Source organism: Manis javanica, chromosome 12, assembly GCF_040802235.1.
Source record: "Manis javanica isolate MJ-LG chromosome 12, MJ_LKY, whole genome shotgun sequence".
In the NCBI taxonomy this organism is placed as follows: domain Eukaryota; kingdom Metazoa; phylum Chordata; class Mammalia; order Pholidota; family Manidae; genus Manis; species Manis javanica.
This window is the reverse complement of record NC_133167.1, coordinates 7,169,836-7,196,903: the sequence shown is the minus strand read 5'-3', so window position 1 is coordinate 7,196,903 and position 27,068 is coordinate 7,169,836. Positions and strand designations below refer to the sequence as shown.

At 39.7% G+C, this 27,068-nt stretch overlaps 1 protein-coding gene across 5 annotated transcripts in view; it reads left to right on the top strand.

Moving 5' to 3' along the window:
* The window catches only part of DIS3L2 (DIS3 like 3'-5' exoribonuclease 2), a 369,779-nt gene that overhangs the window by 46,719 nt on the left and 295,992 nt on the right, over positions 1-27,068 (top strand). For all 5 annotated transcript variants that reach the window (XR_012123461.1, XR_012123462.1, XM_073217986.1 and 2 more), the window contains 4 exons: positions 1,494-1,639; positions 2,140-2,297; positions 10,380-10,433; positions 22,706-22,807. Coding sequence is in view for 3 of the 5 variants with exons in the window: in XM_073217986.1 (XP_073074087.1) it covers positions 1,588-1,639; positions 2,140-2,297; positions 10,380-10,433; positions 22,706-22,807 (366 nt within the window). In the remaining 2 variants the exon portion in view is untranslated. The remainder of the gene's footprint in view (positions 1-1,493; positions 1,640-2,139; positions 2,298-10,379; positions 10,434-22,705; positions 22,808-27,068) is intronic.

Genomic DNA, 27,068 nt, shown 5'->3' with positions numbered 1-27,068 from the left:
TGCTTAGTACAGTATGTTGCAGAATCACTTGTTAAGTTATTGAGTGGACGAATGCATTTCTGAATCAAACCATCAGTCTGGACTCCTCTATGTGCCTGCCCAACTATCTTGGTGTTTATCTGAGACCATGTTTCTCTTCCTCTTGCAGGTTTTTTTACTTTATCCCTGAATCTTTTCATGTGGCAGTTAGGTGGCCTACTACTCTTTGTCTGTGTAGCTTTTCATCTCCTGAGTTAGCATTAATTTCAGTTTAAAGAAAAATACCATTTTGGTGAAGGATATGTGTGGGAAATTTAGAGGAAATGGAAGCTAGTGTTCACAATGACATTTTGATCCATTTTATGGGAAAGAAGGCTGCCCACCAGGAATTTGGAAATTTGCAAATATTGGCTGGAATTCTGGGCTGGCAGCCAGCAGAGAATAGAAATAAAAGGTGTGATGATGTGTTCGGAGTGCAGGTGTAGGGTCAGGGGCCAAGCTGCAGGGCTCCTATTCCAGGCTGCTGACCCAGGCAGCTGCCTGTATTCTTCAGGTGCATCTGCCTGAGCCTGGTTTAAAGTGATGGCAGGTAAGAGTAGGGAAATAGATGTCTCACTGCAATATTGTCAGTTTTTGAATGCTAGTGAGCCATCCGGGATTCCCTGCATGGTTTTGGACATTAGGTTACGGCAGTGAATTAGGTTTTTTTGAACTCTAAAGAATTGATTTTCCTGATTTTTTACAATGAGTGTTATTTGTCTAAGGTACATCTTAGTAAATGCTGCATCTCCTGAGCCTTAGTTTAGTACCTATTTCATTACAGCCTTTATATTCTAGATTATTATACCATTTTCCAAAACCACATTCTCTCCTATTCTTGTGCATTTCACAAGCTGAATAGAACTTCAGAACCCCTTATTTTCTATCTCATTGCCCTATTTGTAGAGGTTTTTAGTTGAAGTGGCCCAAACAAGCAGGCTAGAGATACCTGTGAGGGCGAGTGCCTTGAAAAGAAGCTCAGGACAGACATTGTCTTTGATTCTCTAGGAGAAAGTGATGCCAGGACCAGCGAGGGGCACTGCATTGCTTTTGCTGTCCAAGTGCAGTTGACCCTTGAATGACACAGGTTTGAACTGTACAGGTCCACTTATATGTGAAATTTTTTTCAGTGAATATTTGGAAAAATTTTTGGAAATTTGTGACAATTTGAAGAAACATTTTCTTTTCTCCAGTTTAGTTATAGGAATACAATGTGTAATATGTAATAACATACAAAATATGTGTTAATCGACTGGTGTTTATGTTATTGGTAAGGCTTCTAGTCAACAGTGGGCTACTAGTAAAGTTTTTGGGGGAGTCACAAGTTATACATGGATTTCGACTGCGTGTGGGGTTGTGCCCCAAACCCCCATGGTGGTGAAGGGTCAGCTGTGCATCCAAGTATTAAACCTCTGAGAGCACAGAGGAGGCTGCAGGTACCTGCCCTTCAGTCACCCATCTCTCTTTGCTTTCAGCTAGTGACAGCTGAGCCACTTAAGGCCAGAACTCTGAGCTGAGCGGTGGAGGCCCCCTTGGACCCGGAGAGAAGAGGCTGCCTTGGAACCAGCAATGAGCCATCCTGACTGCAGGCTGAACCTCCGGCCCCTGGGAACCCCTAGAGGTGGCAAAGGGAAAATGGAGTCTGTTCTAGCGACTGGAGACCTGAAATAAAAGTGGAATGGAGGCACAGGGCAGTCTAGGTCTATGGGAGACTGTGATTCCCATGGGTGACCTGTTACATATTCTCCCGTGTTACTTATTCTAGAATCAAGTAGTTTCTTATTGTCTTAGTTTGTTATATTCAGTACAGCTGTTTAATTTCCTCCAGAAAAGTGACAATCTTTTAGTAATTCTTATTTTTATAAAGTTTGTGTTTATAAACAGCAAAGCATACTGAACCCATTATTCAGATTATGTTCCATGCATATTGTAGTGCTGTCTTATCTGTGTACATTTTATTCATGTTTCCTTACTCATTCTTTCCTTTTTGTGACTATTTGAAATCATTATCAGGGAGTTTCATTCTTTAGTTGGTCTTTTTTTTTTAAAGATAAAATATCTCCAGTTTTAAAAGTACAGAGATATTTGAGGAAAGAGTTGATTGCTGCCTCATGTTTCTAGGTGTGTCCTCTGCGGTTGGCTCACATGGTGTTGGTGCTTCGCCAGGTGACAAGAAGTCAAAGAACAAGTCCACACGAGGGAAGAAAAAGAGCATATTCGAAACCTACATGTCTAAGGAGGATGTTTCAGAAGGCTTGAAGAGAGGAACGCTTATCCAGGTGCTTGAAACATACTAGAAGGTTATCCCTGGAACATGTGGAATCAGAAGTAATCTATCACTCATTAAACTGTTTACTGTTCTGTGTTGTATGCTGTGAGAGAAATGACATACAACAGGCACAGGGATTCCCACTTCTCAGACCTACAGTGCCATGAGTGGGGATAAGTGCCTCGAGATAGAGAGAGTGCTCTGACATTTGAGAAGGAGGGGGCATTATTTCCGGTTAAGGTTACCTAGGAATGTTTTATTGGAAGGGATGTTTTTGAGCTAGGCCATGGCTTGGTGTGGTTTGAACAAATGAATAAAAGAGAAAGAGCTTCACAAAGGGACTGGTGTGAGCTACTAAGACAGAAGTGAGAAATAGGTTTTGGTTATAAGAAACATATTGATTGTTCAGTTTGCCTGGAGCACATGGAAGCTGAATGATGAAGAATAAGATTGAAAAGGAAACCGTAAACAGCAGCAGACAATATTTGTTGAGTGCTTTATCGTTTGCAAAATACCTTTACAAGCTAGTTCAAGTGGTTTGGCTCAGCAAATGTTTATTGAGCATCCACTGTGAGCCAGGAATAGTTCTTAGTGAGGAGCATGCCTCATGGGTGCTCTTGAGATGAAGGGGCTGAGACTGTCTTTCCGTACTTTGAACTTGGAGCCCAGTGGGGTCAGACAGTCATGTGAATGGATGATTTAGGGGTAATTGGTAAGTGCTCAGATAAAAGAATGTTCAGAGGTGACTGGGGAACTGTAGAGGTGTCTCCTGTAGTGAACATGAAGGGTGAGTCTATTAAATTTGTGATATTTGTGTGGGAAGGAGGTATGGAGAGGTGTTGGCATTAATGAAAACATGAATGTGTGAAACAACGTGGAGTAAGGCAGCTTTGGGCTCCTTATGCATGAAATATGAGGCGCGTAGTAGGTAATGAGATGGAAAGGAAAATAGGGCCACATATTCTTTGAATTAAGTCTGTTTCATAGTTCTTGGATTAGTATAGAAATATTGTCATCTGTTACCTGGCTTACTTGAAAATATTGATTGTGTTCCATTTTTTCTCATTCTGAGACTCCAGCTTCTATATTTATGTTTTTGGCTAAAGACCTAGCCAGTTGACAGATTCTATTATCTTCTCTTCGTGTTTATCACCTTTTTGTATTTACCCGTGTTCAAGTGCACATTGATTAATCTCTTTTTTTAACCTTTTGACCCCCTTCTAGTAACCCCCCTGCCACTCTCCTACCCCAACCCACCAGCAACTGATTTGTTCTCTGTATCTATGAACTTGCTGTGTTTTTTTCAGAGCCCGCATATAAGAGAGATCATACAGTACTTGCCTTTCTCTGTCTGACCTGTTTCACTTGGCATAATGCCCCTGAGGGCCATTCATGTTGTTGCACATGACAAGATTTCATTCTTTTTTCATGGCTGAATAATATTCCTGTGTGTGTGTGTGTGTGTGTGTGTGTTTACCATAGTTTCTTTATTCATTCATCCATCAATTGACACTTAGGTTATTTCCACATGTTGCCTATTGTAAATAATGCTGCATTGAACATGGCAATGCAGATGTCTTTTTGAATTAGTGTTTTTGCTGATTCTTGAAAGGAACACTTTTAAACAAATTAGTTGATCTCTCTGCTTTTAAAGTTACTCTTGGTTTTTTTTTTATAAAGCTTCCCTTGAATTTCTTTGACAAGGCCTCTCTTGGGAGAGTCGAAGCTGCATTTGGACATATGTCCATTCATTTATCCATTTATTTGCTGTTTATCTTTCAGCCCACATACTGGAGTCCATTTTATCTACAAGCTTCTTGGCTCCCATTTTGTTCTGTGCACGAGGACCCACTGTGCTGCTCTCATAGCCGCCCCTCTCCCGCAGGTGCATGCTGCTCCGTCCACGCTGAGCTTCAAGACTTTTCATGTAAAAACTCTGTTTTTTGATTCCTGTGTGACTCTGGACGTGCTGTTCCTGATACTTGGAAAGCTTTCTTCCACTATCTTGATGTAATTGTGCTTGACCTTTAAGTCCCTACCTAAAAATTACCCTGTTTTGAGAAGGTTCACTGTAATTTTCCAAGCAGAATCAGCCATTGTCATTGTCCTGAAGCTGACTTCTCTGTGTACCCTTTATTGTAAACTCATTACCATTTCTTGGCATTTATGTGTCCTCAAATAGACTATTCACTTCACTGTGGGCAGGTCACGTCTTATTCCCCACACATTAACCCAGACTCTGGCATTTGATTGATGCTTAACAAGTTTATATTGAATAAATATTTATTTGCTGACCAAATGAATAAAGGATCAAGGTGTACTGTCTTTTGAAGAAGAGTGAGGGGAACCTTGGTTGTTATAACTTAGAAGAAAAATTGCTTATAGTTTTGGTTATAGAATTTATAGAGGTAAAGTGAGGGAAATATTCTGCAATGGTATTAGTTTTTGCTTTCTCCTATTAATTTTTTGGTTTTGAGGCAACTTTTTGCTGATATTAAAACAAAAAAAGCTGATCGATGTAACAACTCTCATTCCCAGGAGTTTATAAGTGATTCCTTCTGGCCTGTGACTTCATGAGACTCTGCAGCCAGAGCCTCCCCCCACAGATGAGAACAGTTGTTCTTTGCAGATGGGGAAAGGAATGGGTTCCAGATATGAGGTCACCATGTGAAATATACAACACTGTAAATAAGATTTTCATAGGCAGAGAAACAGAGGCCATCTGCTTTCTGATATAAACTTGATGTGTGCGGGCCTTGATGGGCAAGGTAGAAAGCTAGACAAAAGATAATTTGAATGCTGTTGGAGAAAAACTAAACTTATTAAATATGCTTATGAGCATTTGTTGACTTTGATATTCAAATTTAAGTTTATAGTGCCATCTTTTTTCTTCTCCCATCCAGAGAAGAAACTTTTATAGAGAATATTATGAAGATATTTTAAAATATGAGTAGAGTAATACTTTATTTCATTTTCAATACTTGACTGATAATTTGACATTGTTTTGCCCTATGTGGGGAGTGGAGGAGAGGAGTCCACAGTGACCAAAGAAATCTCTTTCCTGTGCTTGAACTGACCAGCAATAAAACATAAGCAAGTACATGTGGTTTTGAAATTTTTTTTGTAAATAAGTTCTCACATCAAAGAACATATTTCCTTTCTTTCTCTGTAAGTACAGTTATTGGGAGGTTGGGAGTTCATAGGAGATACTGGTAGAAATGACAGTATGTAATAGAAAGGCCTTGAAGGGGCTCTGGTCTGGGGTCATGACTAAAGTGAGAGGGGTATGAAAATGGTAGAATTGGCAGATTTCACAATCCAGATGATGCTTTGGTTAAAAGTAGCTTAGGCTGAGCCTCAGAGCTATCTGAGGCAAGATACTAGTGTCCCCCCTAGAATAGAATATTAGTGTAAATTTATTATTGGATCATGAAAGAAATCCTAGTCCAGAAAGACAGAACAGGATGGGCTAGTTTCTAGGACCTTCAATTTGCCAAGAGTGAAATCAGCTGTAGAACATTTGGGTGTGAATTGAAGATAATAGGGGTGACATTACAGTAGACTGTCCATTGAGAAGGAACAGATGATACTCATAACATTAATACCAGGAGTGATAGGGGAATGTCAGCTTTGCAGACATTAATTAATTAGCTCAACTAATGTTTCTCGTCTATTAAGAAACTGCCTACTAAGTGCCAACAAACATATTGTCAGTGAGCAAGATAGGCAATACACTGGGAGAGATACGCAAAAACCGCTAAAGAAGTAAAGAGGAAATTGCAGCTTGTGATGAGTGCTAATAAGGAAGTAAGGAAAGTGAGAGAGTAATTGGGCAAGGCACTTACAGAGGGTGGTTAGGCCACTTTGAGGAATGATCTTTAAGTTGAGGTCTGAAGCGTGAGAATGAGGCAACCATTTGAAGGATTAGGAAAAGAACATAAAGGCAGAGAGATCTGTTGGTAGAAGAGCAAGCAGAAAAAGTCTTGGTGTTTTTGAGGAATAAGAAGGGAAGCCTGTTGGACATAGCGAGCAAAAGGAATTATGGTATGATAATAAACCGGTTGGTTAGGCAAATCGGTAGGCCCTCCAGACTGGTTTGGATGGTGAGGAGTCATTGAAGGTTATTAAGCAGAGGAAGGACCTGATCTATTTTATGCTTTAAGAACATTTCTCTGGCAGTTGTGAGACAAACAGATGAGAGTGGAAGCTGGGAGACCATGTAGAAGGCCGTTAGAGTAAACCAGGCAAGGAAATACAAAGACGTGAACAAGGTGGGTGGCAGTGTAGATGGAGAGAGGTGGATGGACACAGAGCTAGACCTGGCATGACATGCTGATGGAGTAAATGGGGAAGGTGAGGCAGGAGGAGGAGTAAAAGAGGAGTCCTAAGTTTTGAGTTGAGCAACTGGATGGTTGATGATGCCATTAACCAGGGTAGAAGACTGAGGGCTGGAATGTCGTGTTGGTTCTTTGAGGGGAAGGGAGCAGATGGCATAAATATGGGAAGAGGCCCCTGTGATGACCAGCAGACAGGCAGCCTGCAGTCATTAGGGGCAAGGACTCTGGAACCAGGCTGCTTGGGCTTGAATGTGGTGTGAAATGGGCTCCTCTCAGGACCTCAGTCTTCTCGCACAAAAGTGGATAGTAGTGTCTACCTCATAGGGTTGTTCTCAGGGTTAAATTAGTTGCTAGACATAAAGGTCCCTAAACAGTGTATGAAATGTAATTTGCCAGTGTGTTATTTGTGATTGTTTTTATTGCTCTAAGAGAAGCATCTGTTATTCAGCTTAGCTGGTTGCTGATTTTTCAAAAAACTTGGAAATACATATTTATGTGTGAAGTTCCTTAGTTTTAAGCATCTCAAGCATCCTGTAAGCCAAATAAAACATGTTGTGATTGCCAAGTTAGGCTGATTAGCCCAGTTGTGTGGTATTTGTCTGCAGTGACATTCAGCTCCTTGGGTGTAGGCATGGAGAGGCAGATAGTTGGGGTTAACCGAGAGTGGGGCTTTGCTAGTTGAGTAGAAGAGGAAGAGCGGACCAAGGCTCAGTTTGCAAGGCAGGAGGTAATGATAGGATATGGTACCTGCGTGGCCAGGAAGGGAATAAACATAGTGGGAGGAGGAGGATTGGTAAAAATGTGGAGGTCCATGGAGGTCTTAGTGAAGGCGACGAATTGGTGAGGTGGGGTTTCTACCCTAAGTGAGCTAGAGCAATACAAGATTGTGATCAGAAAGTGTGATACTGATGTTTTTGTGTTATGGGGTGGTATAATGAGCAACCATGACAAGATACAGGCTGTAAACATGGGAGGTGCTGGCTTGAGTGGGTAAAGGAAAAGGTGGCTAGAGTGACAGGCCAGGATTGCCTGGCCATCCATGTGGATATGAAGTCCTGTGAGTGTTCATAGGAGTAAGGTTGGAGAGGAAGACAGCAAGGTAGGATCAAAGTGTTAGTCAATCAGGGATGCTACCTGAAGGTTTGGAGATGATAGCATCAAGATAGAGCAGGAGCTAATGACATGGACTTAAAGGATCTGAGGGTTTTAAAAGAAAATGGAGGAAAAAATAATTTTAAAGCCACAATGGGGAAGTAGGGGAAAACATTCTTCCTCTGGTCCCTGAGATACATGGGATAGGAGAGATAAAATGGGCTCCCTCTGAGAGCACTTCAAGGGAAGTGATCGTATCAGGGGGTGGCCAGGTTTCAGTTAAGGCAAGGAGGTACAGGAGCATTCAGAGAAGAGCAGGATGTAGGGGCCTCACCGACCCAGTTCCAGGCCTAGAAAAGGGTTGAGGAGGAAAGTGAGTGATGGTGGATGGGGGCAGATTGGGCGATAATCATAAAAATATGGAGATGGAAGTCCTGGACTTCAGTAGGTGAGTAAAATAAACATCTGTTGGAAGTCTCTTTTAGTCGCTGACATTGCTGATCTCCCATCGGGCTGTAGGGGTGACTCCAGTCTCCTGTGGAACTCCGTTAGAGATTCTTCTTCCTGAGTGTGGTCTACACTCTGAAGGGAGTCTGTTCCTGAGATCCAGTTCTTAAGAGTATGCGCCAAATTGCATATGTTTTCTTGAACAAGGCTTCTATCCCTCCCTGTAGGCTTTTATATATCAGGAAGTTTGGGGTTCACATGCAAGAACAGAATCTTTAAGGTCCTTTTAATATCTGTTCTTTGAAATAGAGCCTAGATATGGCCCTGAGCAGCCTGTCTCTGTCTCGTGAGCCCAGCCTTGGTCTCTCTGAGCACTCTGTAATTAAAAGCACTTCCAGAGCAGAAGGCATTCCCATCTTTATACTTCATCTATTAACCATTCCCTGAGCTACAAGGATGGTATAAGAATATAAGAATAGCAATTGAAAACAAAGAGACAAATTTAAGTCAGAAAAAAATGCCTCAAGTGAGAAAATGAATTTTTAAAAAAGTTAACTTGAATGAATTTCCTTTTATTTATTTGCAGTGCCTTTCTTTCACTGGATTGTAAGCTCTGTGAGGGGAGAGACTGTTCATTATTACTCTCCTCTGTGTCCCCATCACTCGCATAGTACCTGTCATGCTAGTCGTCAGGACATATTTGGTGATTAAGTGGCCGAATTAGGATACTTGTAAGTTAGCCCTTTTCCTCCCTGCCCAACAAGAAACAGCTGTTCTAGAAGTGAAGTTGCAGAGATAGTCATAAAAAGCACTGGACTCAGGGAGCTTTGCCAGCTGTGTTTCTGGGCCCTTTTCTCTCTGACCCTCAGCAGAGTTAGAGTAGGACAGGGAAGAGTCGTGGTTCTTTGAACCACTCTTGCTTACCACCGTCTGCATTCGCCTACCTTTCCCTTCTGATTCATCTGCAAATTTTTCTCCTCCATCAAGGACCAGATCAGACGCTGATGCTGGAGCCTGTCTTCCCTACTCCCCCGGGCTGAGAGGAAGCTGTGTCCTCACTTACAGCATTCCTCATGTTTCTCTTTATAAACAAGGACCAAGCTTGGTCATTACTCTCACTTGCACATTGTCTGTCTCAAGGTCTTGAACAGTTTATTGTCTTGTTTCAATAAATAATTATTGACTTAAGGACTGAATGAGCATTTGTAGTAGTCTACTTAGGATGTTAACAATAGTATAAACTATTGCATGAAAATTTGTAATTTAAACATGGTATGCTATTGAAAGACAGATCTATTTCTACTTTATTTTATACCCTCACCTATTTTGTTAATTATGTATCTTCCAATCTTTCAACATTTGAGGGGGGGAAATGTTATTTAAAACACTTTCTCAAGACCCCCTTTGAGTCTGTTCCTTTGGAAAATAGCTGCCTCCATCCGTGAGTTCCAGTGGCCTTCAAATGCAGCTGGAACCTGGGGAGGGTTACAGCTTCCTGCATGAGCCTCAGACACTGAACTGCTATTGAAGACAGCCCCCACCTGCTCCCCTGAGCATAAATAGAAACAGACCCTGATTTGATGCTGGAATAACATCAAGTTGAAGGCAGACTGGGTGGCCTGGCTGTTGGAGCCAGGATTCCCATTTACATTAAGAGCTGGTTCTGGGCCTCTTTGAATTATTGACTCATTCAGTTCTGCAGAGGGGCCAGAGTAAAAAGTATGCATCCAGTCCCTTGAGGCTGTGTATCCAGGTTAGAAATTAACCTGTATCACTTAGAAGATTGTCACAGAAACAAGCAATTGTGGAAAGGTCTTAGAGAATTAAAAAAAGGCCAATATGTAGTGAGGTGTAATCCCCACATTGTCTTTTTCTTAAAGGAAAAGCTTAAATTTGAAGACTAGCATACAGGGGCACATAAAATCTCAGTAGTCGCCACTTGCCCACTACACGGCAAGCTCTGCGGCTTCTCACCTCTGCCTTTTCACTGCAAGGTGCCATTGTGAGCTTTCAATTTTTGATGGAACCCTGTGTAACAGACAGCAATAAAATCATGTTTTATGCATTTAATGAATAGTTCTCATTTGTCTAACTTGTTTCCTAGATTGAACTAATCAATTTAAAAACTTTTTATTGGAGAATAATATACTCATGGAAAAATCGTTAGGTATATACCTAGTTAAATTTTCACAGATTTTTTATTTTTTATTTTAAAGGGCGTATTGAGAATTAACCCAAAGAAGTTTCATGAAGCCTTCATTCCTTCCCCGGTAAGTTCAATAGCTTTGTAATAAACTTAATGTCACATTTAATTTTTTAGATGTGCTCTGAAACTGAAATCATATATTCTAACTGAAAAGCAGAGTAGTAAAACAAAATTGAGGGTGGGAAAGGATTTGTTTCAAATTTAAATAAATAAAATTTGCCTTTTGCTAACAACCCTTTCTGCCAGTCTTAAAATCACCCTTCAAATGAAAGGGATGGCAGTTGTTATGAGGCTGTAGAGAGCAGCTGAACCCATGCAGACACCCACCAGTTTGTGTAATTGGAAGCCCTTGGTTTATAGTTTAAAAGGATTTATGGATTTTTCCACTGATTTAAGTTAATCTTTCCTAAACAAATACGCTATCTACTTTCAATCTCCTGCATGAGCTAATCTGCAGATTTCTCCAAAAATAATGTGTAATGCTTTTCCTTTTTGGTCAGAGTTTCTCACTTCACTTTTCTGCAGGTGATAGGACTTGGTACAGGGCTCTTTACCGTTGGGTCTTTATACCCTTTTTTATGTTCATGACTCATTTTAACAGGCTCTCTCCTGTTAAGGGGATGTTTGCTCTGACATATAGTTAGCAGCAGGTCTCTGGGTAAGGCTTGCTTGTGCAAAGCTGGGAGAGCAATATTCTTAAATTCGTGACCTAACTTTTCCAAGACTCCATAAATAGAACTGCCATAGAATTAAAGATTTTTCATAGCAGAAGAGACGATAGGAATAAACTTCTGCTTATAGATGAGGAAATGGAGTAAATACATATATTTTAGTCAATGTTTTATTATGTTAAATGACAAGTTTAGTGAGTATACAAGTTCAGTCATGTACTTTGTAGGTATTATTGTTGTTCATAACAATTTTAAGACCTATTCTCAGACTCAGGTTAATCCTTTTTTTCCCTTGTCCTCCAGAAGCCAAGGATCCAAATTTATATCTCAAGTTCAGGTCTTCCCTATTGGATTGGGTAAAAAGTATCCCTGACATGTCAAGTTGTTCTCTCTGAGTCATGTTTGGCTCCTGCGACAGAACATGGATAAGTGCCGACCCAGGCACTTGGATTGTAGAATTGAGGGTCAGCTTTGAGGTGTAGTGACTTAACTGTGGGAGAATTTCCATCATAAAGTGGAAGCACAATTCACATGGGTGTTAGAGTCCAGAGTTTGCTCATAAGGTGAAAAATCAGTAATCATAAAAATTACCCATGATTGTCTCTTAGGAATATGCCATGTTGGAGACAGATAAACCATCTCTAGTAAGTCCAGCATAACCAGTGCTTTCTCTACGTGGAAAAGAATGACTGTTCCTTCATTGACATGCCAGTTGAAGGAGCTTGATGATATTTGGGGCCCTGGTGTGTGAAAAATACAGTTTTTTAAGCATGAGAATCATATACCCATTGCAGTAAGGAGTTTCTCCTGACAGGCACCTAGGAGCTGAACAGATTTCATATCTCCTATCTCCTCTGCACAATGAGGTTTTCTCTCATTGATTGGAATGATAAAGGGAACTACATACAGCATTTTGAAAAATTTACTTCTTCCTTTCTCTCTTCCCTGAGTATACACTATTGAATTTCCCTAAGTTAGGTCCCTGTTAGGCTGGCTTCTGATGAATGTGGGACCCAGGACAAAAGTACAAACGAGGCACATATACTTTATATTAAATATTTAACAGTTATAAATCTGACTAATAAACCATTCAGATACGTTCATGACATGATATAGTTCTTGCCAAATATACTGATGTGTACCCCGGTTCAGTTGTAGAATTCTCAGATTCTTTGGAGCTCCATGCTAAATGTGGCTGCATGGAGAGGGCTTACCCCTCTTCCCTTCCCAGTCCTGGTTGCCTGTCCCTTCTTTGCTGTCCCCCTATTTAACAAAGACCCTTGCATGCACCTGTATGGGCATCTTATCCCACATGTCCAAGCTCTGTCCACACTCCTTAGAAATCTCCACCCTTTAGACACCTGTCAAGTCCAGGGGGTGCCAACCATGAATGTGCTGTGCCTTTGGAAAGACCTGGGGAAGATGTTTGTGTATGCCCTGGAGGTGGGCTTGGGGCTGATGACTTCAGCACATCCATTCATTTGACCCTGAGAGCTCCTTTACCTGATGGGAAGGGGTGTGGCTGGAGGAGGGCCAGAGCAGAGGTCCTCTAAAATATGGGGCCTAGTTAGGTTCCTGTAAGTTAACTTCATAAGATCTAAGTTTGCCACTGTTTACTTTGGCTTTTTAAAGGAAGTTAGAAGCAAAAGTTATTCATGTTTCAAAAGCTCAAGTTGTTCTTTTACTTAAAATTGTATTCCTGACATGTCCTATTTAGAATTTTTTAGACAGTTGTGATATTAGGATTGGCTTGTTTATGTACCATTTTAATTCTCCTGTCAGACCACTGATGGAGTAGTATATTGTCTCAGAGGGAGAAAAAGTACTAAATGAATCACCTCTAAATAATTAAGAACAGACTATAAAAGCTCTATCAAGGCCCAGTTGTAAGTGATTCTAGGTACCCTAGTTTTGGACACCGGAACAGTCCAGGGTTCTGTTCTGTGGAGTTTTTGGTCAGTTTCAGTTTTTAGAGGCATCATAGAAAGCACCGGAGAGGGAGGTAGTAGAGGCAATAAATTACATGTAGATAAATCTTACAGCTACCATTGATCTGGATTTATGAGTAGATGTAACTCAGGTCCATGTCAAGTGTGAACTTGCATGAACTGGAAAAATGCTCACAGGTAGACCAGGAGGTAGGATGTTACCTGTCCCCTACTTTAGTAGGGAGAGTAAAGGCAGAAATTTATATTAAAGAAGGTAGACCCTCTGCTCTGATAGCAGGAAATAGTTTGCTTATTTGTAAAATGAGTGGTAGACTAAATATTGTCTGACATTCCTCCAACATCAAAATTTTAAAGCTTTTGTAGAGACAAAAATAGACTAGATTTGATGAAATTATTTAGGTTTATTTTTACTAACAACAGTTGTGAACTTATACCAATGTCATTTGCTATGTTAAAATATCTACTCAAGTGAACAGGTTAAGAACAGTAAATTGATCATTGGTTATTAAAAAAGTTTTTTTTTGAGGGGGGAATTTGACTTAGGTTCATTATGATTTCTACTGATAGAAAGTTGATTTTCATATTCTTGTAACAAAGCCAAAGTACACGGGATAAATCATTTATATGTGTACATACCAGTCTCCTGTGGTTCCCAGTAAGATATAGAGTTGGAATAAAACCATGTGACTTTCAAGTAAACCAAGATAAATTGAGATGCCTTTTTATGATAAAGAGGAGAAATGGGTCAGTGGTTAAAAACTTGGCCTTCTAAAAAAAGCACAGTTTCCATTCTGGGTTATGTTGTTGCATAAAGAAGTTCTTTAACTTTTTTTGTACATCTCAGCATTGCAGGTACCCTTTGAACATCTGTGGAATTTATCTGTGGCCCAAAGGGAGCTCTTCCATTGACAGAGGACCATCATGGCATATGTGGGTTGTCCTCCCCTCTCTAGCCTCCTAAGTATTTAGTGAGGTTTTCCCAGGTCCCTTTATATTTCCTCTAGGGTTATTCATTAGCCATTTTTCTTTTTTTCCCTATTCTTCTTGTGGGCAGAGCAAGTTCTTTGGTATTCAAATAAAGAGTGAACTCTTTGGCCTTTAAAAGTAGTAAAGAGGGATGAGTGACACTTCTAATATTGAGCTGTTCCCAAGGTTAATATCTTTAAAATAGATTTTGCAGTAGATACAGGTTTCTGAATGAATCAAGTGAGAGCTGAGTAGTGACGCACTTTTGTAGATCTGTGTGTTATCTGATGTTCATTTCAAGTCAGCCCTTCTTGGTTTCTTGGGATGGGAATATGACTACCAGAGTGTTCTCATCTTAAATCTCTGAGCTGTCTCAGGGTGGTGGAATTGCTTATGAAGGAGACCTGTCATTGCATGTTTGACACATGATAATGGGTTAGGATGACCTTCAAACAGCTCCTTTCATTCCAGGGATATAAATTGTAGGAGGCAGCTATTGATGAAGATGATGGGCCGCACTTCAGTGGCTCTCTATTTACTGCTTGCCTCTTCCTTATTCTCTAAGAAGCTCATCATGAAGTCAACTGCAGTAATTCTGCCTTGTATCTACCATGGTAGCTCTTCCTCAGGGACAAGGCTGGGTCAGATTTGGTAAAGTGTGCAGGCTACAGATTGGAGACTGAATAAAAGATCCCTAGTGGTTTGCAATTGAAAACTATAAAAAATGCTGAGTCTCTAAAACCACACTTTTTGGGTGGGGGAGGGCTTGATGAATTTGGAATGCTAATTTTTTAAAAATTTATTTTAATTTTTTAATTTTTTTATTGATATACTGTCTTACATTAGTTTCAAGTATACGACAGAGTGGTTCAACAGTTACCTATATTATGAAATCCTTACCCCAACTAGTACAACCACTCCCCTTCAACATAGAAAGATGTTACAGAATCATTGGCTATATTTTCCATGCTGTACTACTATCCCCATGGCTACCCTACATTATGATTGGAGAATTTTTGTGCCCCTTTATCCCCATCACCCTCCCCACCCACCCTTCCCAACCCCCCCCAATGGTAACCACCAGTCCCATCTCAGTGTCCATGAGTCTACTGTTACATTTTTCATTCTGTTTTGCTGTGTATTTATATTCCACAAATAAATGGAATCATGTGGTATTTGTTTTTCTTGGCCTGACTTATTTCACTGAGCATAATACCCTCTAGATCCATCCATGTTGTTTCAAATGGCAGGATTTCTTTTCCTTTTTTTAAAATTTTGGTATCATTAATATGTAATTGTATATACACGAGCAACATTTCTTTTCTTTTTATGGCTGAATAATATTCCATTGTGTGCATGTACCATATCTTTTTTCTCCATTCATGTATTGATGGACCCTTAGGTTGCTTCCATATCTTGGCTATTGTAAATAATGTGGCAGTAAGTAGAGGAGTGCATTTATCATTTTGGATCAGGGATTTTGTTTTCTTTGGGTGAATTCCTAGTAATGGAATTACTGGGTGGAATGGTGTTTCTATTTTCAAGTTTTTGAGGAAACTTCATACTGCCTTCCACAGTGGCTGTACCAGTTGACATTGCCCACAACAGTGTAGGAGGGTTCCCGTTTCTCCATATCCTCACCAACACTTGTTATTTGTTGTCTTTGGGTAGTATCTATTCTGACTGGTGTGAGGTGATATCTCATTGTGGTTTTGATTTGCATTTCCCTGATCATTAGTAATGTGGAGCATTTTTTCATGTGTCTGTTGGCCATCTGAATTTCTTCTTTGGAGAAGTATCTGTTCAGATCCTCCACCCATTTTTAAATTGGGTTATTTGCTTTTTGGGTGTTAAGACACGTGAGTTCTTTACATATTTTGGAAGTTAACCCCTGCTCAGATAAGTAATTTACAAATATATTCTCCCATATTGTAGGTTGCCTTTTTGTTCTACTGATGGTTTCCTTTGCTGTACAAAAGCTTTTTAGTTTGATGTAGTCCCACTTGTTCATTTTTTATTTTGTTACCCTTGTCCAAGATGTGTCCAGGAAAAAACTGCTCATATTTATGTTCAAGAGATTTTTGCCTATGTCTTCTTCTATGAGTTTTATGGTTTCATGACTTACATTCAGGTCTCTGATCCATTTTAAATTTACTTTTGTGTATGGAGTTAGGCAATCATCCAGTTTCATTTGCTTGCATGTAGCTGCCCAGTTTTCCCAACACCAGTTGTTGAAGAGGCTGTCTTTTCCCTATTGTATATTCACGGTTCCTTTATCGTATATTAATTAACCATATATGTGTGGGTTTATATCTGGGCTCTCTGTTCTGTTCCATTGATCTGTGGGTCTGTTCTTGTGCCAGTATCATATTGTTTTGATTACTGTAGCTTTGTGGTAGAGCTTGAAGTCAGGGAGCATAATCCCCCAGGTTTGTTATTCCTTCTCAGGATTGCTTTGATTATTTGGGTTCCATATGAATTTAGAATCATTCGTTCTAGTTTGTTGAAGAATGCTGTTGGTATTGTGAGAGAGGTTGCATTGGATCTGTAGATTGCTTAAGGCAGGATGGCCATTTTGATACTATTAATTCTTCCTATCCATGAGCATGAGATAGATTTCCACTTATTATGTCTTCTTTAATTTCTCTCATGAGTGTCTTATAGTTTTCAGAGTATAGGTCTTTCACTTTCTTGGTTAGGTTTATTCCTAGGTATTCTTTTTGATGCAGTTGTAAATGGAGTTGTTTTCCTTATTTCTCTTTCTCCTAGTTCATTGTTAGTATATAGGAACACAACAGATTTCTGTGTATTAATTTTATAATACCGAACTTTGCTGAATCCAGTTATTCTAATAGTTTTTTGGTGAAGTCTTTAGGATTTTCTATGTATGATATTGTCATCTGCAAATAGAGTTTAACTTCTTGTTTACCAATCTGGGTGACTTTTATGTCTGTGTTGTCTGATTGCTGTGAGTAGGACCTCCAATACTGTGTTGAATAAGAATGCTGAAAGTGGGCATCCTTGTCCTGTTCCTGATCTTAGAGGAAAAGCTTTCAGCTTTTTACCATTGAGTATGATATTAGCTGTGGGTTTGTTGTATATGACCTTTATTATGTTGAGGTACATACCTTCTGTATCCATTTTGTTGAGAGTTTTTATCATGAATGGGTATTGAATTTTGTCAAATGCTTTTTCAGCATAGAGATGATCATTTGATTTTTATCCTTCTTTTTTTTGATGTGATATATGATGTTGATTGATTTACAAATATTATACCATCCTTGCATCCCTGGAATAAATCCCACTTCATTGTGCTGGATGATCCTTTTGATGTATTTGTGAATTTCATTTGCTAATATTTTATTGAGGATTTTTGCATCTATGTTCATCAGGGATATTGGTGTATAATTCTTTTCTTATAGTGTCTTTGGTTTTGGTATTACAATGATGCTGCCCTTACAGAATGAGTTTGGAAGTATTTCCTCCTCTTCTACTCTTTGGAATGCTTTAAGAAGAATGGGTGTTAGCTCTTCTTTAAATGTTTGGTAGAATTCAGCTGTGAAGCCATCTGGTCCTGGAATTTGTGCTTTCTGGGAGTTTTTTTTTTTATTACAAATTCCTTTTAATTCCTGGTGATTGGTCTGTTCAGATTTTCTTTTTCTTCCTGGGTCATTCTTGAAAAGTTGTATTTTTCTAAGAAGTTGTCCAATTTCTTCTAGGTTGTGCAATTTATTGGCATATAATTTTTCATAGTATTCACTAATAATTCTTTGAATTTCTGTGGTATCTGTTATTACTGTTCCTTTTATGTTTCTGATTTTGTTAATGTATGTACTCTTTTTTTCCTGATAAGTCTGCTAGGTGTTTATCTATTTTATTTATTTTCTCAAAAAAACCAGCTTTTAGTTTCATTAATTTTTTTCTATTTTATTCTCTATATTATTTATTTGTGCTCTGATATTATTTCCCTCCTTCTACTAACTTTGGGTTTCATTTGTTCTTCTTTTTCTGTTTTCTTTAATTGTGAGTTTAGACTGTCCCACAAATATTGGACTGTTGTATTTTTGTTTTCATTTGTCTCCATGTGTTGCTGTATTTCTGTTTTAATTTGTTCATTGATCCATTGATTATTTAGAAACATGTTGTTTAGCCTCCACATGTTTGTAGGCTTTTTTGTTTCCTTTTTGTAATTTATTTCTAGTTTCTTATCTTTGTGGTCTGAGAAGTTGCTTGATACAATTTCAATCTTTTTGCATTTGTTGAGACTTTTTGTGGCCTCATATATCATCTATTCTAGAGAATGTTCCATGTACATTTGAGAAAAATGTGTATCCTGTTGCTTTTGGTTAGAATGTTCTGCAGATACCTGTTAGGTTGACCTGATCTAATGTATTGTTCAGTGCCTCTGTTTCCTTATTTATTGTCTGTCTGGTTGGTCTATTAATGGAGTGATGTGTTAAAGTCTCCTGCAATGAATCTGTTGTAATCTATTTCCCCCTTTAATTCTGTTAGTATTTGTTTCACCTACTGAGGTGTGCCTGTGTTGGGTGTGTAGATATTTATAATGGTTGTATCCTCTTGTTGGACTGACCCCTTTATCATTATGTAATGTCCTCTTTGTCTCTTATTACTTTCTTTGTTTTGAAATCTATTTTTTCTGATAGAAGTACTGCTACTCCTACTTTTTTCTTCTTATTGTTTGCATGAAATATCTTCTTCCATCCCTTCACTTTTAGTCTTTATATGTCTCTGTATCTGAAATGAGTCTCCTGTAGGCAGCATATTGATGGGTCTTGTTTCTTTATACATTCTGCCACTCTGTATCTTTTGATTGGTGCATTCAACCCATTTACATTTAAGGTAATTATTGATAGGTATGTACTTATTGCCATTTTATTGTTTGCTCATTTTTATAGCTCCTCTCTGTTTCTTTCTTCCTCTCTTGTACTCTTCTCTTGTTATTTGATGGTTTTCTTTAGTGTTGTGGTTGGAGTTCTCTTTTTTAATTTTTTGTATATTTATTATAGGCTTCAGATTTGTGGTTACCAAAGGTTCCTGACTATGTAACAGTCTATATTAAGTTGCTGACTGCTGTCTTTCAAATACACCCTAAACGTACTTTTTTTCTTCTTCCCCCTCCACACTTTATGTTTTAGATGTCATAATCAATACTATTCAGCTTTAAGAACATTTCTGTCTACAGTAGTCTCTTTAACATATCCTGTAATGCTGGTTTAGTTATTAAAAATTCTTTGAGTGTTTGCTTATCTGGAAATTGTTTAATCCCTGCTTCAAATTTAAGTGATAATCTTGCTGGGTAGAGAATTCTTTGTTAAAGGTCCTTTTTCTTCAGTACATTAAATAATTCATGCTACTCCCTTGTGGCCTGTAAAGTTTCTGTTGAGAAGTCTGCTGATAGCCTGATGGGGTTTCCCTTATAAGTAATCTTTTTTTTCTCTCTGGCTGCTTTCAATACTCTCCTCTTATCTTTTATCTTTGCCACTTTAATTATTATTTGTCTTGGTGTTGTTTCCCTGGGGTTCCTTTTGTTAGAGGCTATCTGCACTTCCATGACCTGAGTATCTCTTTCCTTCCCTAAACTGGGGAAGTTTTCAACAATTATTTCCTCGAAGAGACTTTCTATCCCTTTGTCTCTCTCCTCCTGGTACCCCTATTATGCAAATGTTGTTTCACTTTGATTGGTCACACAGCTCTGTTTTGTCATTCTTTCATTCCTAGAGATCCTTTTTTCTCTCTGCTCTTCACCTTAATTGTGTTCCTGTTCTCTAATTTGCATCTCATTGATTGTCTCCTCTACTTGCAGCAATCTGTTATTCATTCATTCTATTTTATGTTTCATTTCAGTTAACTGTATTTTTCAGCCCTTGTATCTCTTTGTTGATGTCCTCCCTGAGATCTTTAATACATTTCTACGGATGAGTGAGCATAATTATGACTTTTACTTTGAAATCTTTATCAAGAAGACTGGTAATCTCCGTTTCATTTAGACCTCTTTCTGGTGTCTTATTCTGTAGTTTTGTTTGCAACATATTCCTCTACCTCTCATTTTGTCAGGGTTTCTGTGTCTTCCTTTGTATTAGGTGGATCAGCTATGCTTCCTGATCTAGAGTATAATGGCTTTATGAAGAAGGCATTCTGTGGTACCCAGAAGCTCAGGACTCTTTCCTGTCCAGTGCCAGCTTCTCCTTTGCTATGAAGCCCCAGTTGCTGTTGGTGGGCAATGGGCAGGGTCACTTTTCTCTCTGTCTGCTGGCAGTGGTTTATCTCAGTCTGCCAAGGCTTGTGGTTTGCCTCAACCAGGCCTATGTGATCAGAGCACTGGTTTATGCTGGGATTGTTATGGGTAGGGCACCCTCTGCCTGCCCTACACCAATGGCTAGGCTGTTAGGTTAATGGGGTGGGTGGGTTGGTTGCAGGGCAAGTTGTGAGGTGGGTAGCAAGCACTTCGCAGTGGCAGTGAACCAGGCAGTGGGAGGGTGCATGGTCCTGCAACAGCAGCAGTGAGGCCCACAGCCTTGGCAAAGTGCATAGCAGCGGTGGTGACCATGTGCTGGGAGGGTCGCATTCTGATGCATGAATTCTGAGGCAGCAAGTCCATGGTGGAAGGGCACATGAGTTCGTGGGGGCAGTTTGACATGGGTGGTGGGGAAGGCACGCACCTACAGAGGCGAGCAGTGGTAGCACGTGACGCGGTGGGAGGCTGCCTGCTGCAGTAGCAAGTCTTCTAGAGGCCCCTAGCAGCACCCAGCTTGGCCATCCATGGGGAGGAAGGAGCTCTTGGGGCTGGTTCTTGCAGATGCCTTCCCAGCTGGGCTGAAATAGGACTGTGAAAGCTGGAAGAGTCTCCCTCTGCCCACTAGGCAGCAAAGTCTGATACTGCTGGGCTGAGTGGGCTGGTACATGGGTGGTGCACAGGGAAATGCCTTGGGGCTGAGCTGCCAGCGGGGCAGATGGACTCTCTGGGGCTCCTGAGAGTGTTTGGCCTGTTGGGCCGAGGGAGTGCTGGGAGGCATTATCCACCTGTTTTTTCTCCTGCAGAGAGATTTCTGCGCAACCCTCACTCCTTTGGCACCCCTCCGACTGCTGGCAAGTCTTTTAAACTGCTGCCTCTATGTTGGGTCTAGGTGGGACCGGCAGAGCATGCCTGTCCTCCACAGGTGGCTGGTGTCTCAGCCTCCCATAGTGTTCCAACTGTCCCTGGTGTCCAGTCCTGCTAATCACCAGAACCCAATGTGGTGTGGACTTATGTTCCTGGAGCAGATCTCCAGAGCCAGGTGTGCAGAGTTCCTGGTCACCTGACCCCTTCCTGCTCTGTTTCTCTTCCTCCTACCTGTGGACTGGGGTGGGGGAAGGGCTTGCATCCCGCTCCGTCACAGCTCGGCCACTTTACCCTTTCCCGTGTGGTCTGCTCTTCTTCCCCAGGTGTAGGTGGTCTGTTCTGCAGTTTTCAGGTTTAGTTGTATTTGCTGTAATTTCTTCCTTTGTATGTGTGGGAGGAGGTTTCTGTTTTGCCTTCCTACTCCACCATCTTGGGCCTTCCACCCTGACACATTGTTTAAATCAACAAAATCTTGGAATTCTAATTTTAATTTTAACTAAAATGTCACAGTAATTACCTTCAGTCTATTGAATGTTAATATCTTAAGTGTCTCTATTAGAAAATTTTGAGTGGTGGCTTTCCAAGCCTGTTTGCTATTACCTCCTTTAAGAAAAATTAACATTTTACTTCTCTTTTATCTTTTGAAAAGAAACATGTAGTGTAAACTTTGGAGGGATAGCAGGATGAGTGCATGTTTGTTGATGAAACATTTTGAAAATATGTAGTTTCTCCATGACTTACTGCTGAAAGTGTGTGTTTCTTTAGCTATCTTTTCCGCTTAAAAGCTTTTCCAAAGTAATTTGACTTAATAGAAATTCTCTGGCAATTGGGGAGTTCACTGGAGTGCACCCCTTAAAATGGACTGTTTGTAAGCGTGTGATGGAGTATTGAAGGTGTCTATTATACCTTGTTGCGTTCATGCTTGGCAGTTCACCCTGGTCCTCGGTCAATAGGAGACGTGGAGGGAGCATGAGACCAAGTTACCAATCTCATCTTATGTTCAGTCTCTTTCTTTTTCTTTGCCTTCTATTTAGATCTCCATAAAAACAGTCACCATTTGCTCTCTGCCACTTCTTGGTGGGGAATATGATTTTGCTGGTTTCCTTATAGAGAACCTGAGTCCTAGAGCTGGTTGCTATTCCTGCCCTCAGCTGCTTTTTCTTGGGGGATATGTTTTGTTTTTCGGCTTTCTTGAAAACCTTCTATTTTTTACCCTTCCTTGATTGTTAAAAAAAAAAAATTTAGTTAGTATAGAAAAGGTATGGTATCATCATGCTTTATCTTATTTAAAACAAAAAAGGATAACCTACAGATAACCTCTTCCTTTCTCATTTCAGTTATGGAAGCATGTGATCTCAGTTTTTTGCCTTATGTGTTTTTGTCTGTCTGTTTGGCCTGCCTGAACATCTTCTTTTATTTGGTGACTTTTAGCATTCTGCTCTTAGGTGCTCATCACTATTTTTGTTAGTTCTGAAGAAACTGAGCTCCCTCTAGGAGCCCAGATCTGTGTGTGGCTATGTACTAGTGTTGTTAGATTAGTGGTCAGATTGTAGAGTCTAAAACTTTCAAACCAAGGAAGTTGGTTCCAAGCCTTTCTAAGCTGACTATTTTATTTTTCTCTCCAACCTAGGATGGTGATCGAGACATTTTTATTGATGGGGTTGTTGCTCGTAATAGATCCTTGAATGGAGATCTAGTGGTTGTGAAGCTGCTTCCAGAGGAACAGTGGAAGGTGAGTTAAACTTTCCTTTTTAAATTGTAGACTTCTCAGGGCCTTTTGCATTCCATGGTGCATCAGTGAGGCATCATCAACTGAAGCAGTCACAGACCCGAAAGGCTCCGTGGTTGCCTCAGAGGCAAGCCACGGTATGCTTGGGGCTTAGAAGCATCTGGTGGGCAGATATCTAACAATTTGAATTGTTCTTCTTGCTCTGTCCCCTGTGACCTGTCTTCCCTGTCACATGCCTTGCATGGGTTTCTGGTAATTTTTAAGATAAAATAATTTTTATAGGGTACATTCAAACTTGATATGATTATTTCCCCACATTTAATGCTGGGAGAACTGGAAAGACAAGGCCATGGAGATGATCACAGTCTTCACATATTCTTGCTGCCACCAGTGGAAAATGTAGGCAACGCATACCTAGTTTTGTAGAATCAAATTTGGTGACTGGACTTCTCTTGGCAGACAAAAATAGGCTCTTTTTTTTTTTATTAAGGTATAATTAATAAATAGTTTTATGAAGGTTTCACATGAGCAACATTGTGATTATAACATTCACCCATATTATCAAGTACCCCCCCACACACCCCATTGCAGTCACTGTCCATCAGCATAATAAGATACTATAGAGTCACTACTTGTCTTCTCTATGCTATAGTGAATGATCACAGTCTTCACATATTCTTGCTGAATAGTCTCCTCCCTTGATTCCTTGAAGCACTGCTAAGGGTTGGCTCCAAGTTCTAGAATATAGATTAACTTAGGTCACTTCCTCTTTCCTTGAAAGCATCATATAGTACATGTTCAACAGGTCTTAGAAGACAAGAGGAGTACATTAGGGCCTGGTCAACCAAGGAAGGTATTCCTAGAGGTCATTTGAGGGAGTAAAGAGGCTACATTGTAGCGCAGATGAGCCAAAGAAGGGACAAGAAAGATGGTGTCTTCCTTTGACTTAAGGGTTGAGAGTAGATAGACCAGTTGTACTCAAATTAATCTAGAGACTAAGCACAATCCCAAACAAAATCCTAGCAGGCTTCATTTCAGAAATTAACAAAATCGCTAAAGACCTAGAATAGCCAAAATAAAGAAGAACAAAGTTGGAAGATGCATGCTACCTGATTTCAAGGCTTATTATAAAGCTCTGGTAGTCAAGACAGAGTGGTATTATCAAGATGGACATAGAGACCTGTGAAGCAATAGAGAATCCAGAAATAGACCCATACATATGTGACTAATTGATTTTCTAAAAGGTAATTCCATAGGGAAAGGTTATCTTTTCAACAAATGTGCTATTTCAATTGTGTAGCCATTTAAAAAATAGTGAACTTTGACCCTTACCTTGTACCATGTACAGAAATTAACTTGAAGTGGATCACAGATCTGAATGTTTGTGTAAAGAGTATAAATATTCTAGAAGAAAATAGAGGAGAAAATTTTAGTGACCTTAGATTTGGCAAATATTTCTTAAATATAATGTAAAATACATGAAACATCAAAGAAAAAAATCACTAAATTTGACTTCATCAAAATTGTAAACTTTTGTTCTTTAATAGACACTGTTACAAAAATGAAAAGGCAAACCTCAGACTGGAGAAAATATTTGCAAAATGTTTGTCTAGGATATAAGGAACTCTTGTAAGTCGTAGATAAGCAAACAACCCAATTAGAAACTGTATTAAAGATTTGAACAGATAATTTACTATATCAGATATATGGTATATGCAAATAGCATACTCAACACAATTAGTCACTATGGAAATACAAATTAAAAGCAGAAGATACTATTACGCAAAATACTACTATAAAACCACTAGAATGGTTAAAGTTAAAAAGACTGACCATAAGCAGTGTTGATGAGGTTATGGAACAACTGGAACTCTCATACTGCTCAGCGGGATATAAAATGTACAGTCATTTGGAAAACAATTTGGCAGTTTCTTAAGAAGTTAAGCATATACTAACATATGACCCAGCCATTCCATTCCTGGATATTTACCTTAGAGAAATGAAAGCATTTTTCCACATAAAGATTTACCTATGAATATTCATAGCAGCTTTTTTTAGGAATAAATTGAAACTGGAAGCAACCTAAATGTCCATCAGCATATAAACCAATTTTGGTGTATCCTTGAATGAAATACAACTCAGCAGTTAAAAACGAATCAATGAACTATTGATACATGCAACAATATGATGAATCTCAAAATAACTATGATGGGTGAGGGAAGTTAGGCAGAAAAGAATACACACTCTATGATTCCATTTGTATAAAATACTAGAAAATGCAAACCGGTTTATAGTGACAAAAGGCAGGTCATTGGGTTGTCTAGGATGGGAATAGGAGAGATGGATTACCAAGGGTCCCCCTGGAAACTTGGAGGCGACGGATGCTTATTATCTTTATGGGATAGTTTCATAATTGTATGTATGTCAAGGCTAATTAATTTGTAGTTTTTAAACATATGTAGTTTTTAAACATGTAGTAATTAAACATATGTAGTTTATTGTATGTCAGTTATACTTCAATAAAGCCATAAAAATACTGAAAATGAAAAAATAAACAAAAGATGTTTGGACAAATGAGTCTGGAGCACCAAGGAGAGATTGAAGCTTGATTTGTAAATTTGGGCGTCAGCAGCATATGTGGAGTTGAAGCCACATTAGTGGATGAAGTTACTTAGAGAATGTAGCTAAAAAGAGAAGGCTGCATGTTTAGTTCTTGGGCAAGCCAGCATAGGACAGTATGAGGGCCTCTTTAGAGGTCAGCTAAGGAGACTGAAGAGAAGCCTTTGCCCTGGTATGTATATGCCATGATAGTTAAAATTTCAACTGTGTCTGGTTTAGAGAAAAAGCTGATGCATTCTGAGGGTGTAGAGGACAGAAGTCCAGGTAAATGGGTGTCACCAAACTCAGGCTCTCGAAGTCCATATGGCCTGCTCTAATGTAGGAAAGCATTTTTTGACTTACTTTGTTGACTACTTCAGGCCTATCTCTGGCAAGAAGAAACTTCATGGAAGGAGTCAGAATGCCTTTAGCCGTTAAGAAAGGAAGAGGAACATGTTGAGTGAAATCTACTCTCAGAAGTAAGAGTAGGAAGCCAAATTCAAAGAGGGTAGAGGCAGGAACTTTTGATGAAAGCCTGTTGGCTGTAATTTATAATGTTCCTTATGCATTATTTCTGCATTTCCCTACAGTGTAAAAACTATTTCCCAGTCAACAGTAAACTTCTTAAAATGCAAAAGGTCTTTGTATTTTTCTTCTGGTTTTGTCCAGTCTGATTTTCTTCAATAGCCCATCTTGTGGAGAGAAATATTCCAGGGGCTGGAATGGACTGGGGCATCTTTCAAGTCAAAGGGAAATAGGCCGAGTCCTTAAATCTTAGGTGCTAGATGCTGGGTGGAACCTCAGAAATGGTGCTAGAGCTTAATTGTAAAAAAGCTTCTGACTGTTTTCTTACTAGTGCCTAAGACTTGTAAATCAGCACAGATCAGAGGAGCTTCAGAGCCCTTTTGGTTTTGGAGGCTGCCTTCAGAAGTACAGGCAGGTGAGCCAGGTACTTCATCATGAATCATGGTGGTCACTGTCCTGTGTGAGAAAGGGCAGCCCTGGGGTTTCCAGACAGATGGGCAGAGGGAAATAGAGGGGCTCAGAAGGCCTGATGGAATTCAGGAGTCTGGAAAGAAGATGACATTCATGGTAGAGGTATGTAGAGCAAAGCTGAAAGATGGGTGTGGGGATCCTTCATTAGAACTGAGACCAGTGCTTGTCCCTTACCTGCAAATGATTGATCTGGAGATTTCATTAAAATATAAGTTCTAATTCAGCAGATCTGAGGTGGTGCCCCAAATTGTGCATTTCTAATAAGTTCCCAGTCAGCATTGATGCTGCTCATTTGGGAACCACATTTTGAGTAACAAAAGACTATAATATGTGAGTCAGGAGGGAAAAAAAGAATGGACCAGCTAGGGAGCCTGGGGATTAACTCTCTGGACCCTGGATCTGAGCTCCAGTTGGCAGAAAGATGTTGAATGAGAAATGTGAACCTTAACAGGTGTGGCTTAGCCACAAAACCTCCCTAATAGACTGGATTCTGGGCCTTTCTTTAGTGATGACATCCTCTTGAGCAGGAGCAGGTATCAGCATGAATTCAGAGAGAAAGGCCTAGACTGGCAGGGAGGACATTACCCTTTGAGTTAGAGTAGGAGTGGAGTAGGGGAAATGCCAGAGGGACAGCCTTGGTGTATACATAGGCCTGCTTCAGCTTCCAGAA